The sequence below is a fragment of the Adiantum capillus-veneris genome, chromosome 15, assembly GCF_014529385.1.
Source record: "Adiantum capillus-veneris isolate H3 chromosome 15, ASM1452938v2, whole genome shotgun sequence".
NCBI classification, from domain to species: Eukaryota; Viridiplantae; Streptophyta; class Polypodiopsida; order Polypodiales; family Pteridaceae; genus Adiantum; species Adiantum capillus-veneris.
Window position 1 is genome coordinate 108,529,440 of NC_140945.1, and position 18,725 is coordinate 108,548,164.

The window sequence follows — 18,725 nt, forward strand, 5'->3', positions numbered from 1 at the left end:
TCAACCCATTAGCCTACATCTTGGGCAATAGGCATTTTGCTCGGGAAGAAGAGAATTACTGCATTTAGGGCATATTGAGCAACGGGGTCCATAAGTTCATGCGCCGGAATGCGCACTTCCATGATAGGAGCAATCCCTTCTCAGGTTTGGTGCGCATCTTCAAAATCCTCATGTAAAGAGTCTTTGATGAGGGTCAAGGCATCCATAGCCGAATTCTCCATAGCTTTCCGGCGTTTGTTAATGCACTGTTCTGGCGGATTCATCAGACGACGCAATCACGCTCTAGTCCTGTGGCGCGCGCGCACACACACACTCTTTTTTGGTGTTTTTTTATTTTTGATTGCTTTAAACTCTGTACAGAAACCTCCACACTATGTATATCCAACCACAGAGGGCATACATCAGACAATTGAGCACTACCTTGAAAATTCTCTGCTGAAAAGGGACCTAATGGCCAGAGCAAAGAATTGAACTTGTGGCAGGCTGAAACTGAGGGTTCGAGTAGAAATCCCAGGGACCTTAAGAGGAAATGGCGTAATTGAATGAAAATTACCCCCCCACACACACACAATCGTGTCCGCACACACTCGCCCACACACCTACATGCAAGATTGGCCAAAAACACACACACACACACACACACACACACACACACACACACACACACACACACACACACACACACACACACACACACATTTTTTTGTAAATCTGCTTTGATTAATTTACAAGTGGAAAACCTCAAAGCGAGGAAAACCCACGAAAAGAAAGGGATACAAAACACGGAGCACTATGAGGCTCCGAAGGCTAGAAACTGTCAAAGTAAATCCTGTAGGTATCAAGAGTGATGTCTCCAACGTCATAGGCAAAATGCAGCGCTTGACCAAGAGATAATTTGAAATAGGGAAAGGGATCAACAAAAGTGCCCTGGAACATTAAGGAGTTCGTATGATGCCAGATGGCCCACATAGTCCAAAATCTGACCCATGTGAAGAAGACCGCAAATTGAGATTGTGGTGACTGAAGCACCCCAAAAAGCCAAAATTGTCTGTGAAAAGAGCCGGAAGGAAAACGCAGTCGACACTTGCCGAATGAAGGCTCTGGAGTGACGACAACACCATAGTAAGTGTGGCACGGTCTCCTCAGCTTCAAGGCATCTGGGGCAGTGGGAAGGCGCAATATGCTGAGCATGCAACACACTGCCAACAGGTAGAGCTCCCACCAAGCACCGCCACAAGAAAACACGTTCCTTCAAAGGCAGATGACTTTGCCAAATGCGAGACAATGTGTGTTGCCACCACAAGGATGACTCGGAAAGCGACTACAGCTGATTACCCCGATGCACAATACATACATCAGACTGAAGGATGGCATAGACACTGGCAGCTGAGATGCAATCCAATCTAGTAGTAGCGAGATTCCAATCAGAGAAGCGAGAGTCCACATCCAGAGGAGGAATGGTTGAATGAGCAGCAAGCATCCTTTGATCTCCCGCCAGAGAGGAGAATAGTGAAGGCCCAACCGAAAGCGGGAGACGGCATCAACGAAAGAAGAACATAACCCGAATCATCAACCACCTGATGCACCTGACAGATTCAAATCCAATCCAATCTAGTAGTAGCCAGATTCCAATCAGAGATGCGAGAGTCCACATCCAAAGGAGGAATGGGTGTGTCAGGTGACACAATCCAACCCTGTGTCCATGGACAAGCTACAGCATGACCAGGGTTCATCAATCAGTCAAGTCAGTCTAGAATAGGAAGTGATCTGACAACTTTTGTGAGTCTGTTCGTAGACCGTGCATGACCAGTCACTTAGATTAGATGCATATCATCTGGTTGCACACATCATGATCATAAGCATTCCCATCAGAATCCATCAGGGGAATTTTCCAGTGCATTAAACCTATTTTCCCTATTTTTGACATTTTTCACTTATTTATTAAGTGACTTTTGTTGGGAAGTAGGTAGGGCAATTTTGCTAAGATAATATATAAGCAAACTAGAGCTAGCACCTTCCTCAACAGGTCCCTTCTCAAGCAAGAACCAGAACACAACAGCTGGCGTTTTTCCCAAGCTACATCAGCTCTGATCCTCAACGTTTTCAACATCATTGCATCATTGATTTCATCACAGATTCAGCCCTGCTCTTGGCGCCTAACAGCCCTGTCATTGGCGTTTTCTGGCAGCCACATTCAGCAAGGAAAGACAAGCAGAAAGCGATGTCAAGATCAGCCAGCCACAAGGTTGGATCAAAACGTACGTACGGATCGGTTCCGTACCGTACGCTGTTTTCTTTTTGGGGTGGTTTTTTTCCCTTTTAAATAAATTTAATAAATAAATTTTGGGTGGGAAGCCCGTACTGTGCTGATTTAAAATAAAAATCGAAGTCTCTTTCAATAGTTACACAGTATGTGGTTGTCTTGTAAAACGTGTCTTTGAATTTCTCTATAAGTTTTTGGCTTCTCTCTTGTTTTTTATTAAAAATGTCCTAGAAAATTTAGTACTTTGCGATTTTTTTACAAGAGTACATATTTTTACGTACATAAATTTTTTTCCTGTACGGAACAACGTACAATACGTACATATACGCCACGTACAATACGTTTGGTACCACCTTGGCCAGCCAGTAGTGATTTCATAGCATTTACAGCCAGCAAACCCAGTGTTTTTGAGAGCCTTATTAGCGTTTTTGAAGCAATACAACTCAGCGTTTGGGGACAGCTTTAGGGCAACGTTCTTGCACATGCTGTCTAGCGTTTTCAAGCCATAAGAAACAGTGGTCTCAGCCATACGAAGCATTCAGTTTTCAGCCATCAAGTTCGCATAGCACCCTTCGACTTGGTGACACAGATACCAACTCGAAGCACTCAGTTTTCAGCCATGGTCTCGTCGTCCACACCGTCGACATCGACATAGCCCATTAGATTTGCATTCAGTCATTGTACCAGATTGTGCAATCAATAGTAGACCACTCCCGCCATCGAGAGTGGGGCCCTTGGAGGAGGGTTTTACAACGTCTCTGGTGTCGTATTCTCTTCTCTCTCTATCTCTCAGTCTTATGCACTTTCACGCACAGTGTCCATTCACTTTGTTTATGTCCATTGCACTCTCTCATTAAGAACGGAAGGCTCTTCCTTCCATAAGTAAAAGGAACCTTGAGCACAGTTCGGAGCACTCATCTTGAGCAAAGTTCAACATTCATTCCGCTGCACCTTACAGTGAGTGATCAGCAAGCATCCTTTGAATTTTCCACCAGAGAGAAGAATAGTGAGGATCCAACCGAAAGCGGGACACAATATCAGCGAACGAAAGAACATAACCCAAGTCATCAAGCACCTGATGCACCTGACAGATTCCTTTTTGGGAATGAAAATATGCTTGGCGAGGAGACCGTTGAACCAAAGTCGAAGCGAAGGCCCTGCTCCAATGCAGACTCTCCAAACGAAGAGAGTTACCCACATCGAATTGTCGACCATTCCAAGCCAAATGCGAAGTCACAACCTTCCAATCAACAATGAGAGAAGAAGTAAAGGGACATCCAGGAATGTGTCCTTCAAGCTTCCCAAACACAACATCCCAATAAGTCGGTTGCCAATGACCAAAAGTTGGGGTGACAATGTGCGTACACAAATGTGTGACCATGAGAGCCTAGGGTTGTTGCTGCTCCACAACAACATAGCTTTCCAAGCCAAACGTTGACGTCGCAAGTCCAAAATTTTTAACCCTCCAAGCCGCTTGGGAGAACACAGCTTGTCCATAGAGAGAAGCCGAAGACCCTTCTTGGTAGACGAGGTCCGCCAAAAATGCTCTAAAATATTGGACATGAGGGATTGCAAGCACAACCGAATGCGCGCGCGCACACACACACACACACACATGTTCTTTTTTGTAAATCGATTTGATTAATTTACTAGTGGGAAACCTCAAAGCGAGGAAAACCCACTGAAAGAGTCATATACAAGGGGAAGAGCACATAACTACTCTGCTGTATAGAGTAGCTAGAAACATTCATAGGAAAGCTGATGCATCTCTGAGGTGATATCACCAACTTCCAAAGCAAACCGTAACGATTGCCTAAGAGAAAGCTTGAAGAGAGGGAATGGGTCTGCTTGAGTACGATTGAACATGTAAGCATTACGCTGACTCCACAAAGTCCAGCAAGCCCAGTATCTGACCCACATAAAGAAGACCGCAAAACGCTGCAGTGACGGTGAAAAAATGCCAAATGCCCAGAACCTTTTGTGAAAGACAACCCCAGGAAAACAGAGCCGCATACAGGCCGACACACAACAAAGGAAGTCTCTGATAATGCAACAATCCCACAGCAAGTGAGAAATGTCCTCTTCTGCAGTCGAGCAACGAACGCAAGAAGAAGGACGAATATGACGCGCCCGAAGAAAAGTGCCGACCGGAAGCACTCCAAACAAACAGCGCCAAAGGAAGAGGCGTTCTGTCAAAGGCAAATGGCTTTTCCACAAGGCAGATAGGCGCCTCCTCCACCAAAGATCAGATTTGTGCATGCACCAAAGGGCATTACAATGACCATGAAGCCATGGTTGAGGTAGAAGAAGAGCGTAAATTCGACCTGTAGAAATATCTCGAAAAGGCGTTTCCCGAAGGGCCCAATCAAACATGCGGTCACCATCAGGCAAGGATGAAACAGGCAAAAAGTCGAGCAGCATGCTCTGAAGCTCTCTCCAAAATTGACGGTAATGCATGCCCAATCCAAAGCAGCGAGTAGCAACGGGAAACTCAAAAGTATATCCAGCCTCATCTACCACATCCTCAACCACACGAATGCCACGTCCAAAGAGAAAGTAAGCCTGACGAGGGGAGCGGTCGACCAAAGTAAGAGAGAATGCTCGGCTCCAGTGGAGACTTTCCAAACGAATTGAATCACCTTCCTACCGAGGATTCCACGATAAATGCATTGTAACCTCTTTCCAGGCAGATAGTAAAGTGGAAGCAAGAGGACATCGAGGAATGTGCCCTTCCATCTTGCCAAAAACCACCTCCCAGATAGAGGGTTGCCAATGGCCAAAAGCAGAAGTAACAACATGTTGACCGAGGAATGCAAACATCAGAGTCCAGGGCTGAATTTGTTGCACAAGAGTAGGCAACAGCATAGCTTTCCTCGCAAGAACATGCCGGCGCAAATCCAAGATATTAAGTCCACCAAGACGTTTCGGAGTGCAAAGCTTCTCCATCGACATCAAGCGCAATCCTTTCTTCAGAGCATGAGTCCGCCACAAATGGGACATAATATCCGACATGAGAGAATCAAGACAACGGCGAGGCCAATGCATCAGTGGCAAAAAGAACTGAACGTGTGCCAACAAAATACTATGAACAATTGGCAGACGAACATGCAAGGGCCAAGTAGATAACTTCCAGTAATGCAATTTGACATTCAAACGTTGCATGACCCAATTGACTTTTTGAGAGCGAGTAACATTCTATCCAATAGGATAACCCAAATGCCTAGTAATCACATTTGACGACACAATCTTCCCTGGCCATCACAAACTATGCCAATCATACGAACAGAGAGGCAAAAGCTTTGATTTACAAAAGTTGACTCTAAGCCTAGCCGCACTGCCAAAAAGTTCCAAGGCTTCCATAATCACTTTGACATCCGCCTGCTGATTACGGGGCATAAACAATGAATCATCAGCGTAAGCGTGGCCAACGAATGTACGGCCCGAAGGTAACCGCAGACCATGAAGACGCTTAGTAGAGGTCAAGTGATCAAGATAAGTCAACAACGGGTGAGTAGCAATAGCATACAACATAGCACTAAGGGGGCAACCCTGCCTAACCGAACAACCAAGAGGCCAAGATTCAGTTAATTCACCTTCCAAGATCCCTGAAGACGTGCTACATGCATACAAAAAATAAACCACATTGGCGAATTTAGGATCAAACCCTAGGCATCTCATCGTGGCGGCAATGAAATCCCACTGCAGAGTGTCAAAGGCCTTTTCAATGTCAACTTGCATAACCAGCACATCCTGTTGAGTGTACTTAGCATACTCCATGCCAATCATAACATTAGCCAGATTATCCATAATTTGGCGACGTGGAATGAAACCATATTGAGCCTGATGGAGTCCTGCAAAAAGATGGTCCTCGATGCGGTGCACCAACATCTTAGCCAGTATCTTATAAACCACCGGCATCAAAGTAATCGGGCGCCAATGAGAAAATCGCTCACAGAGCGCTTGCTTAGGCAACAGTTTAAGTAAACCTTCTTTCTAAGATAGAGGCAAATCCTGTTTCTCCCACGCCGCATTTATCATGAAAAGCAGTGGATGCTCAAGATCCTCCCAGAAGGAGAGGAAAAATTCCACAATAAGCCCGTCCCAGCCAGGAGAACGCCAACGGCCCCAAGCAAGCAACGCACTATGCAATTCTGAAGCAGTGAAGGGGTCCTCAAGGCCACATGCATCTTGCGGGGATATGATCGGAGCAACAAAGGAAAGCATCAATTGATGCGCATGACAAGCAGCCGAAGATGCTTGAGAGGGAGCAGCAAACACCTGTCTATAATGCAAAACCATGGTATCCGCAAGTTCTTTCTTTAAAGAAGTCCAAACACTTGAAGAAAGCATAACCCGCTTGATGGCCTGTGAGAGTCTCGAATGATGCAAACGCTTATAGAATTGCTTCGAAGCACAGCCTTTATCCATGAAAGCCTGTTGACGGGCACGCGTCTGCCATTTAGCAAGCTTTCGCTTGTCATTACGCTGAATACACACGGAAGCTTCACATAACTCTGACATCTCAGAATTAGACAGAGGCCGCAAATCAGCCAACGCTTGCAGTCATTGACAAGTATGCTTCGCATCTTTGACATCCCCTTGAGTGCATTGCATGAAGTGCGTGCCATAGTCACAAATAACACTTTGCAACCTCATGAAAAAACGATACCAGGCAGCATCAAGATCAAGATGCATATGAGCAAGCAGAGGGGAAATAACCTCCGAAATCATGTCACAAAAAACCTCATGTGTGAGATAAGCATTATTAACCATTAGCAGGCGTTTCCTAGGAAGAGCCCGATCACAACGAGTCAGCCCAAAACTCACATCCAACAAAACAGGGTAATGATCCGATAGCTGCAAGGTGTAGTCGATGTTGACCTCACATACAAATTCCTCATATTGTTGCAAATTAAGCAAATACCATCTATCCAACCGTGCTCGATAAGAAGAGTGGGCAACATGCTGAAAAGTAAAACCAGAGGCATTTGGATGCAAATGCCGCCATAAATCAATCATTTGAGTAGAAGCAAAATGATTATCCCATTCTTGCTTTTCCGCAAACAACATATGTGAATTGCCAGTAGTACTATCATCCATCTCAGGTGTATTATTAAAATCCCCGCAAAGGAATGCATTCGAGGTCCATGGGAGAGAAGAGATGTCTCGCCATAGAGCAGCTCTTTGTCCAGATGATGTATACTCATAAATGCCTCCAAATTCATACACCTGACCGTTCAACAAGCATTGAATCACCATTCAGCGGCCGTGCGGATCATTAAACAAGAGAACTGGCATGAAGCTCATGCCGAACCAGCATCAATAAACCTGAGTAATCTTGCAAACCAGCATATGCAATCCAGTAACCTGCAAAATAAGAGCATTGACCAGCAAAGTCATGCTGGTTGTGCTCTTGCAAAACCAGGATATCTGCCTTACATGTATGTACATAGTGCCAGGTCAATCGCCATTTATCAAGGTTACATAACCCACGCACATTATATGAAATGCATTCAATGCGACTATGCATTGAAAACCATATTTACAACTGCAAGAAAGACAGGGATCAAGTCGAGATGCCCATATGGACATCTCCATCCGCCACCTCCATGCCAGAATCCGTCCGCTGAGTCAAAGCAGGAAATTTATCCATAGAAACCGCTTGAGAAGCGGAAGCCTCACCCAAAAGTACATCCTTATAAGAGTGCATCGCTTTTCCCAAGCGTTAATCAACGTGGATTGTCATTGCAGGGAAGCTGCTTAAATGATACATTCTTGTTGGCGTTAACCAAAAACACACACACACACACACACACACTTTTTTTTTGTAAATCTATTGAATTAATTAACATGTGGGAAGCCTCAACGTGAGGAAAACCCACCATAAAGATCTATACAACCGAACATGAGGAAGTCACTCCATATAGGAGCAAACTTCCAAACTAGAAACAGTCATAGAAAAGTGTCAAAGTTTTGATGTCTATGTCATTTAGTCTACAGCAGTCAAACAAGGATTGCCGTAGAGAGCCTCTAAAGCGAGCGTAGAGCTGAAACTGTCGAGATTCAAAAAGAGTAACATTCTTTTGGACCAGATCGAGGAGAAGGCCCAAAATCTGACCCAATGCATGAAAATTGCATGCGGACGCAATTGTAGTGTGAGTTTTCCGAAAACCCAGAAAAGTTTCCCAAATGCAGCAGAAGGAAACCTCGAACGCAATTGCCTTGAAAGCACAAGCAAGAAATCCCGAGAGTCGGGGCAAAACCAAAGAAGATGAGGAACTGATTCCATTCGATTCGAGCATCTTCGGCAAGATGAAGAGGCAATGCGACGAGAAGCCAAAATCTTACCCACCGGTAATATGCCAAGCATGCATCTCCATAGAAACACTCTTTGTTTTAATGGCAACTTGCTTTTCCAATTGATGGAAAGAACCATTTTCCACCACCGCATTGACTTATGCATGTGCCAAAGCAAATTGCCATGAGACTGTATCCACGGAGGAGGCACAATAGCTCTGTAAATTTGCCTTGAAGTCCAATTCTGCATAGAAACAGGTTTGGAACCTGGGGAATTACCAATGAGTTCCCAATCTTTAAGCCTATCCTCCTCATTGAGTATTGGTATAGGTATAAGAGGAGCAAGCAAAGCACATATGTCCCTCCAAATTGGCCGATGGTGCATGCCCAAATTAAGTGTCTGACAAGCACGGGGAAAAGATATAACACAACCATTTTCATCCACAACATCCTCAATACGTCTGATACCCATTTTCATCAAGTTGTAAGCCTTGACCGGTTGAGTAACTGCCAAGGGAAAAGGAAATACAGCAGACCAGTGAAGGCTTTCTTTCCGCAATGAGTTACCATTCAAAGAGGATTGCCCGGACCACTTAATCTGAGAAAGTACATGTTTCCAATCCAATATCAATCTTGTAGAGGGAGGGCAGCCAAGTATGGTACCTTCAAAGCGACCCAATACAACTTCCCATTGATCAGTGATCCAATTACCATATGCCTTTGTGTTCATAGGGGAGAGCGAGTGTTAGAGAGCGCTCCATAGAAGGCAATGAAAAAAGAGGGGTGGACAGTAGTTCAGGGGGGGCTATAGCAACTCGGAGCAGGGCCGAGGGCTGCCTGCAGCTTTTTGGAAGGAGGAGCCGGCTTCAGGGAGGGTGAGGCTGTCTGCTCAAGGAGAGTGATGCCAGGTTTGTGACGGCTCTGTGACGGGCCATGCAGAGGAGCACTGAGCTCCGGATAGGAGAGGAGACTGAGTGTTGCAAAGGCGATGAGCAGCAAGTTGGCAAAGGTCTGTAGGAGCCGATTGTGAGAAGGTTTGGGGGCATTTTCGCATGCAAAGCAGCCAGGGGGGAGCCCGCCAGTTGGTTGCACAAGAAGGGGCGAGCAGGGCCAACTGCACATAGTAGCTAGCATGCGTGACCAAGGTTGTACTTGCGCAAAAAAATCAGCCAGCAGTGTGGCTTTGCGTGCCAAAGGATGGAAATGTATGTTCAATATATTAAGCCCACCATGCGATCTTGGTGTACAAGTAGATTGCATTCTCAACAAGCGTAAAGATTTGCGTTTGGGATGTCTTCCATAACAATTCCATTGCCTGCGACATAAAGGCTGAAATGTCTTTATGCGTCCAAGATAGCCACGGCAAATAGAATTGAACATGTGCCATCACAATGGATTGTACTATTCGCAGTTGTACATGAAGAGGCCAAGTGGACAATTTCCAATATCTCAGTTTCTGTGCAAGCTTAGTAGTCACCCATTCCATTTGTTGTGTCGCTGTAATGAACCAACCAATTGGATAACCAAGGTGACGTATCACATCTCCAAGCCATAAAATAGAGTGCCAGTCACAAGAATTAAGAGCCAGCAAAATGGACTTTTTGAAGTTGATATGCAAACCAGCTGCCAACCCAAAACACACACACACACACACACACACACACTCTTTTTTTTTTTTGGTAAATCAATTTGATTTATTTATCTGTGGGAAACCTCAAAGAGAGGAAAACCCACCAAAAAGTTGTACAATGAAAGGAACACAACAGTGTTCGGCTGTACAAAATTTCTAAAAGCATTCATAAGAAAGCTGATGTATCTCTGCCGTGATATCACCAACTTCCAAGGCGAGCCGCAAAGACTGCCGAAGGGAAATCTTGAAAAAAGGCAAGGGATCTGTATGAATGTGATGGAACATATAGCCATTACACTGTCGCCACAGGCACACACACGTGCGCGCACCTAAACAAATAATAGAAGATTAAAACGACAAAGGAAGACAAATCAACTGGGAAAAGAAAAGAAAAAAGCCAAAACACTACCTTTCCAAACCAAAAGCTGCATGGGAAGCTGACTTAGGGCAATAGCCAAGCCAGTGGCATAACCAGGAAGACATTGCAATGCAGGGCGCCATTGCCTTCAAGGTGCACATCAGCCCTGCGGCTGAAGCCGGGACCGGGAAGCCTTTCAAGGGGTGGCCGAAGCAGAGGAAATGGTTGAGGCTGGCGATGGCGATATCCAGGAGGTCAATCTGTTCTCAACTATTCCTTGCGAGATAGGCGCACTTGCTGGTGCAGCCGGCAAGGCAACTCTCTCAAACTGTAGCCAAGTCGGGCAGCCCCAAGCCGGGTTGGGCAGTAGATTGCGGACAACTTCAATTACTGGGATGCAAACCAAAAGGCGGTGGTGTAAGGTGTGAACCTCCTTCGATTGTCGACACAGCAGGACTAACGGCAAGTATAGCTATTAGGCAGGTGGCTGCAACCAAAGAGCACCTGGCTCAGCTTAGATCAGACCCATGCATATTCTCCAGGAGCTGCTGACCTCCCATCTTTGATGTATACCACACTTCACCCCCAGTATAGTACATGATGGGGCTAGCTAGAGTACATATCATACTTGTATTCCCTTTGCATATGATTCTGCATTCTGAGCTCCATCCTCAATCTATCCGTCGTGGTCTTCACCTCATTGTACTCCCCAGATGACTAGTTTATTAGCTAGCTTTAACTATAGTCTTTATTTTCAGTTCTGCTTTTCCCTTTTTGGGATGACAGAGGATACATCACATATGTACATGCTTTTGCTAACTGTCGATCATGATTTGGGTGCTCACAGAACGTAGATGATTTGATTTGGCATCTTGTTTGAAGTGAATCAGCGAGGATGTTGCGGGTGGATAAGCAACTTTATCACCCAGTGACATGCATCTTGCCACTTTTTCATGGGGTGCAGGCTCGGTTTGTGCCTTGATTGTTAAATTTTTTGTGCCAAGTTTTACTTTGAAACTTGCTTGCTTATTTTTCCTAGCCGTTTTTCTGTTTGTGTGCTGGAAGTATCAGTTTTCTGTGAAATGAAACGTCGAGTACATTCAATGGAATGCTCTCTCTGCTTGTTTTTAAGAAAGGGAAGCTTTATATGTATGATGGGATGCACCACTTACGTCAGTCATAGATTTCAGGAGACTGCAGCACGCATTGAATCCTCATCAGGCGTTTCAGAAATGAGTGTGGGCTTTCGATGCTTATCAGAAGATTTGACAGAGATTATGCCCTTGTTCTCTGACGGTCTGGAATCTTTTTTTGATTATGTTCTCTGTCTGTTTCGATCCCTTTCCGTGTTCTATTGAACCACATGAAGATTTACATTGTTTTTGGTCCATTGTGATCACCTTTGATGGTTCTGCAGTTGTCCAAAGCCCTTTAATGCCGACAAATAAGTTGAATCTGGTACGGACACAGCTATTGGGATCTATCAAGCGACGACGAGATAATGTAACACCAATTCGCTATTACTTTTAGTTGTAGTAGCATTTTTTAAAGCCAGTGAAGCAAAACCTTTGCTTACAGCCAGGGGGTATCGCAGCAAGGGAGTTTTCGAAGCTGCTTTATGGAGAAAAAAGTGCGTACTCACGATATTTAACGGAGGATACATTGAAGCGCGTAACAAGAGATGATTTAATAGCCTTTCATAAGGATACATTCAGGTATGGTTCTCCAATAGTTGGTGTCCAATAATGTTAAAGGTGCAGTTTGAAGTTCGTGATTTATGTTAAAGTCAATGCTTGGTAGAGCTAGGCACATGCTATTTATCACTTTGCTTGCTTTCTCCATTATTTGTAATTTCCTTTCTCCATGATTTCAGTCTTCCTCATATGAAGGGGTTTGATTAATGGCTATAGTCAAAAATTAAAATTGACTGGGATACTAGGAATGGAAGTCAGATGGTGGGTTCCGCGGGGTCGGGTGAGGGGGACTTCGGTCGAGTCCCTCTAAAAGGCGAAGCAGAGCCCTCCATCCGTGTCTGTAACTGTGAAGGCGAGGGCGGGTGGATCTATGGCGTCGAGTGTTGACGGTGGGGAGGGTAGGGTAAGTCGGCGTCGCTGCAGAACAGGGTCGAAAGCAACCCAACGAGCCTGAAACTGAAAGAGGGGGGAGTGGGAGAACGGCGAAGTGAAGAGGGAAAATGGGGCGGGTGAGCAGGGAGAGGGGAGCATGAGGCGGGAGAGGGGGGGCTGTCGGGATGCAGGGGGCAGCGCGAGGTGGGAGAGAGGGGGGTGGCGGGCTGCTGGGATGGGGGTTAGCGGGCAGGGGGGGATAAGCGATGGCGAGCGAGGGTCAGCAGCAGCGAGTTAGATCAGCAAACTCGGCATCCGTTAGTACCTAGTTCTACACCCACTACTGGGCACTGACGACGTTAGTGGGGATGTTGTGGTATTTAGTCAATACTATGCATGATGGAGCTAATGGTTACATTGTCTTGTGGGTGACTACCATGAGTCTTCACCTTGCATTAGTGGGGATGTTGTGGTATTTAATTAATACTATGCATGATGGAACTAATAGTTATATTGTCTTGTGGGTGACTACCATGAGTCTTCACCTTGCATTTTCCTTTAAGGGTGAATCTGGGCTTATCCTAGATTCATCTAGTTATATACATTTCTATTCTATGTTGCATTTCAATTATCTAGTATGCGCCATGGATTGAGGTTTCTTGCATATTGCATTGAGGAGCACCCACAATAGGGAGCACGGCATTGTTTTCCTGCTACAGGTGCTCTCATTTTTGGCATGCCCGGTGGGATCCTCATTGAAGTCTCACTCCATTGCTCATTGCACTGTGGAAGAACTAACCAAGGTGAAAAAATGGGGTCGGCTAGCTCGACTAGTGCAGGCTAGGTTAGTAGGGTGACCTGGTTATGTTGGTCAACGTAGTCTTACTGGTCGACTTGGGCTAGCTAGGTGAGAGGTCTAGTATTGGGTTTGATCTAGCTGGGCGATTAGGTCTAGTATTGGGTTTGATCTAGCTGGGCGATTAGGTCCAGCGGGTCGACTTGGGCCAGCTGGTCAGTGTGTCTAGCAGGTCGACCTGGTCCAGCCAGTCAAGAGGGTCTTGCAGGTCGACTTGGTCTAGCAGGTCTAGTTGGCAGGTTGAGTGTTGAGCAAGCCAGAAGTCTACTAGTGCTGGAAGTTCTATTCCCGCTAAGCTGGTTGACTCTTAGGGTGCTCATGCATGACACATACAAGCCCATTTAAAGACCTTTCTAGCCCTCCAAAGAGTCCTTTGCATTACTGCCACAGAAAACGCCCACATTTCTTACCTAGAAGAAGTCCTCCACCCCCACTTCCACTACCTCCTCAGGCATCCATATCAATCACTCCTCCATCACCTTTATCACCGTCTCTGCCACACTTTCTGCAGCCTCCTTTGCTCTCTCTAGAACCAGGCAATGATGGAAGAACTGACAGGCATTCTAGCCAAAGTAAAAATCATGTTTCCTGCCTTCAGAGGTCTTTCTAAAGAGGATGCAGATGGCGATCTGAGGTTTTTCTCTCGCTTCCATGTCATAGCCTCAACTGTGAGGATGCTTACCTGGTGTTTTTTTTGTTGGACCTTGGATAGCTTAGGAGACAAATGGTACAGTAAATTTGCTGAGAATTGCTTTGCAAATTGGGCGATATTAAGGCGAAGTTCTTGTGACTAAATACCACAAAACATAGTATTGACTAATTACCACAACAACCCCTATCCACCTATGCATCATATCTTTGGTACCGAATGGTGCTAGCTAGATACATGCCTCTCATGATTGTACCTTCTGAGCAGACAGTTTTCATACTCCTAAATTTACAGCTCCATCATCACCATCCCCACCCGATATTTTCACCACCCTCACCTCACAACTTATGGGGTTTTCTAGTGGGCAGGGTCTTATTAGTTTGTTGACCACGCCCCATTGCACTCTATCAGTGCTCAATCCGGAAGGATGAAATAGTATTTCTGGTGGAGTACTTGATTCTTGCGTGAAGGATAGTAGGGGTGGTTGCAAATAATGGTTTTGAAAGTGTTCTTCTATTAAACACAAGGCTGTGGAATAAGCCATCGTGGTGAGCATGATCATGGTGTCATAAATTGTATAAGCAACATCTCAATTTATAGCCTCATGAGTTAAATGGATTGTCAGAATTATCAAAGACTTAGAATTTTTCTGTTTGGGTTGTAATGGTTGCAGGCCGACCTCTTCAATCTTGGGAATCTGGGGAGATTTTGACACGGAGAGAGTAAAAGCACTCATTTCACATACGTTGGGAAGCTGGAACGCCAATCGTGCTTCATCTGTTCAGGGTGCACAGTTGGATTCCCTTTCACAACTGGAGGTTGGCTATAGCTTTCTTGAACCACACATATACATCGTCAATAAACCTGGTCTAAACCAAGGGTACGCTCATGTAGACAATTGCTGATCTTGTCATGATTGAGAACTTAATAGGCTGTCGTCAGAATGTGCATTCTGAAGCTCATTTATTTATTGAAACTTTGTGTCAAGGTTTGTGCGAATGGGAGAACTTGGGACCACAATATCAGATCCGGATGTTTTTGCTTTGGATGTGCTTAATGACATTCTGAATGGGTTTGGAGGATTTCTTTTTAACCAGGTACAAATGTAGAAAACAAGTGATTTCATGAGCTTATATAGTTTCATTGAATCTGCACAACTGACAATCTTCTCAGAAAAGATAATGTATAGTGTGAATGCTTTGTGTCGAATGCTCACTGTTTTTTTAAGTTGTCTTATTGGTTCTGGAACTCTCTGTATGTATTATTTGTCACCAGGGCCTCCTGTCTAATTAATTGGGTGGCTATATTGATTGCCAACTGACAGGGGGCTTGTTGTTCAACATTCAAATACCTAGCCAATACTCAATTCACCAACCATTTTGTTTTGACAATAACAGTTTGTTGTAGCTAAAAATGCACCTCAGATTGAGGTGTAAACTTGAATGGTGATAGATATTGTTTAATTTGTTCTCGGTTATTTGGATTTTCTCGTTTTTGTTCCACTGAATTCGCTTTTTTGTTCAGAATAGTCAACTTCTTTCTTTTCTTAATGATGCTCGTTCAAAAGGTAGGAAGTTTGTTTTCAACTTTTCTTCCTTTGGATTGTTTAAAATAAATAGTAAAAAATTCAATAAATGTGGGGAGCAGCGAAGCCCATTTATGTTCAGCTTAGTGAAACTTTCTTTTGTATTTAGCTCTGTTGTTGTTTTCATATGTTCAGCATTTTTGCTTGCCTTTAGCGTGACTGAGTTTTCGTATCGCCTCCGGTGTATGATAAAAGCTCAGCTTGTTGGTTTTACAAAGTAAGTTCTTTTCTTGAACTATCTCATTATGAACCTGCATTTGTTCTTGAAAACTGATGACATGAATAGGGTTGCCATAGCTGTTGTCCGATTTGTCGGAGCTGGTTTATTTGCAATGGTTGTTTTGGTTTTTGTCTTTATATTTTATTTCAAAAATCTAACATAAATTTTGGATTAGCCTAGTTTCATTATCCTCTTCCTTCTATGTCTTGAGTTTCTGTAAATGTTTGAGCTCTTTTAGTGCATAAGCTCAAAACTTTTTCGAACTTAAGAAGATATGTATTGCTTTCAAGTTATTGTGGGAAGAAATTGTATCTAGATTCTTTGTGGAGGAGTTTTATTCCCATCAGCCCTTGCAAAGCAAGGAGTAAACATCAACAGTCAGGAGGCAGATAAGAAAGCTGCATAATCATTGTAAGAGAAGATTGAAGTCAATCATGAATGCTAGAGCGAGTGGGAGAATGCCCTAGCATCCTTCCATTGAGAATCCGCCCAAAAAGAGAGTGAACTGCAACATCCACCTTGGCTTTCAATGGGCATACATAATCCAACATGTTCTTGTTGGTAAGGGCGTCTAGAGCATTGCGCGGGTATATGATGTAAGATCGAATTCTGTGGATGATGGTGCAAGCAGTTCCATTGCTAGAGTGAGCAAGCATTCTGGGATGCTAAAGATGCACATGCTCGTGCATTGCTTACTCTTCTTGTTAAGCGTTCTATTACTTTGCAACAAAACAGACATGTGATAGACTAGCTTCTTTGTATGCAGGTCCTAATCTGACAAAAATTGCTTAACTGCGTAAGGAGTTAAAGTCAAAGGTTTTGTACGAGGAGGATGATATAGGTGTATTTCTTGCAGACATTAGATGTCTCAACGAGTAGTTAATTGCTTTACTGCCATTGGTTAGGTTAATATGTTAGTTCTCTTGTGCATACAGTTCTTGATGCTTTGCCATATTCTTATCAAACTTTTGCCTCCACCTGGAGACTTGTGTCAGCACATAAGCCTGATGATGTGAAATTTATGGTCTTTTTTTGAATTGCTCGCAGATGCCTAGTCTAGAAAAAATAGGGCTAAGCAGCGTATAGTTGAACAAGCATTTGTGGTTACACAAAAAAAGAAGAATACCATTGTGGCCAACTCCAATGCTTCTTCAAGTAGCGGGCATGCCTTGTAGCTGCTCCTTAAAACAATTATAGGTATGAGAAGTATGGCGATTAACACAAAAAGAAGAAGAAACACCATTGCTGTAAGGAAAATGATCATCTCATTAAGCAATGTTCTAAGCTTAAGGCTAAAGAGGCATGCAAGAAAGAGGCAAATGCGGTCATTGCAAATGCTTGTTCAAATGCAAATTCGGCAAATGTTGTGCAAAGGATGCATAATTGGATTTTAGTGTGTAGTGTCCATATGACTATTTTGTCCATGGTGTATGTATCGCAGAATTTGTCGATCATGTGTGGTACTTTGATAGCGGTGCAAGTTGCAACTAACGACATTACGTCTCATCGTAATTTGTTCATTCTCTTGAGATCGTCAGTAAGAGGAATGCGGTCACGCTAGCCAACTGTGTCTTTTTTCCAATTAAAGGAGGTTGAAAGATTGTGCTTACTGTTGTAAGTGCCAGTTTTACACACTTGCTGATGCGTTGTATGTACCTCCAATGCTTCTTCAATGAGCAGGCATGCCCCACAGTTGCTTCTTTAAACAACAATAGTTATGAGAAGTATGGCGATTAATATAGATGAAACACCATCATTGTAAGGCAAATGATAATCTCATTAAGCAATGTTGTAAGCTTAAGGCTAAAGAGGCTTGCAAAAAAGAGGCAAATGTAGCCATTGCTGATGCTTCTTCAAATGCAAATTCAGGGAATGTTGTGCAGGATGCACAATGGGCTTTTGATGCTTAGTGTCTATATGAATCTTTTGTCCATGATGTAGATATTACAAAATTTGTGGATCATGTGTGGTACTTTGATAGTGGTGCAAGTTGCAACTAAGCACATTACGTCTCTCATTGTGATTTGTTCATTCTCTTGAGATTGTCTCTAACAAGAATATGGTTATGATAGTCAACAATGTCTCTTGTCTAATTAAGGGAGTTGGAAAGATTGTGCTTATTGCTGCAAGTGCCAATTTTTCCACACTTGCTGGAAAAACTTGCTGACGTGTTGTATGTACCCGGGATCAATTTGCCTATATCTGTACTTGCAAAAACTGGTTTGTAGTCTCTGAACATTTCTGCAAAAAAAGAAGAGGTAGAAGCTAGAGCTCCATGTCCAAGCTTAAAGATCTGGCAAGGAGAGTAGCTCAGTAGAGAGAGATGTTGAGAGCTTAAGGAGGAGGAGCTTGAGACGAGCCTCCAAACAGCCCCAAATCTACCCTCCAAATAGCCCCAAGCCTACCCCCAAATAGCCTCAAATCTGTCTCCAAACAACCCCAAATGGCTAGTTTAAAAAACATTGACTTTTTAGTTGACCGTTTTGAATGCCCATTCCGCGGTTCTTGATGCTGTTCTGCTCTATTCCATTCCGTTTCGGGTCACCATTTTGGTTACACCCCGTTCCGGAATGGCGTTTCGATCCTGACTCCATTACAAGAGACGGACGCCGTTTCGGTATATTTAGGTCACATTCTGCCTGTTCACTGTTACCACGGATCTTGTTGACAGAAGCATACTGATATGGTGTCACATGTTGTTGACATGGCATAGTAGGGCCCCTAAGGGACCCCTTGCAAGTGGACATAACCTCCAAAAACCAGAAAAAGCCTAAAATTGCGAATCTGCTAAACATGGCAGA

The 18,725-nt window shown here is 44.1% G+C and overlaps 1 protein-coding gene across 7 annotated transcripts in view; it reads left to right on the forward strand.

The window, feature by feature from the left end:
- Positions 1–18,725, forward strand: part of LOC147441240 (uncharacterized) — a 162,907-nt gene that overhangs the window by 57,742 nt on the left and 86,440 nt on the right. For all 7 annotated transcript variants that reach the window (XM_086482925.1, XM_086482924.1, XM_086482922.1 and 4 more), the window contains 5 exons: positions 11,739–11,844; positions 11,966–12,051; positions 12,127–12,263; positions 14,793–14,999; positions 15,108–15,216. In XM_086482925.1, coding sequence (XP_086339051.1) covers positions 11,739–11,844; positions 11,966–12,051; positions 12,127–12,263; positions 14,793–14,999; positions 15,108–15,216 — 645 coding nt within the window. The remainder of the gene's footprint in view (positions 1–11,738; positions 11,845–11,965; positions 12,052–12,126; positions 12,264–14,792; positions 15,000–15,107; positions 15,217–18,725) is intronic.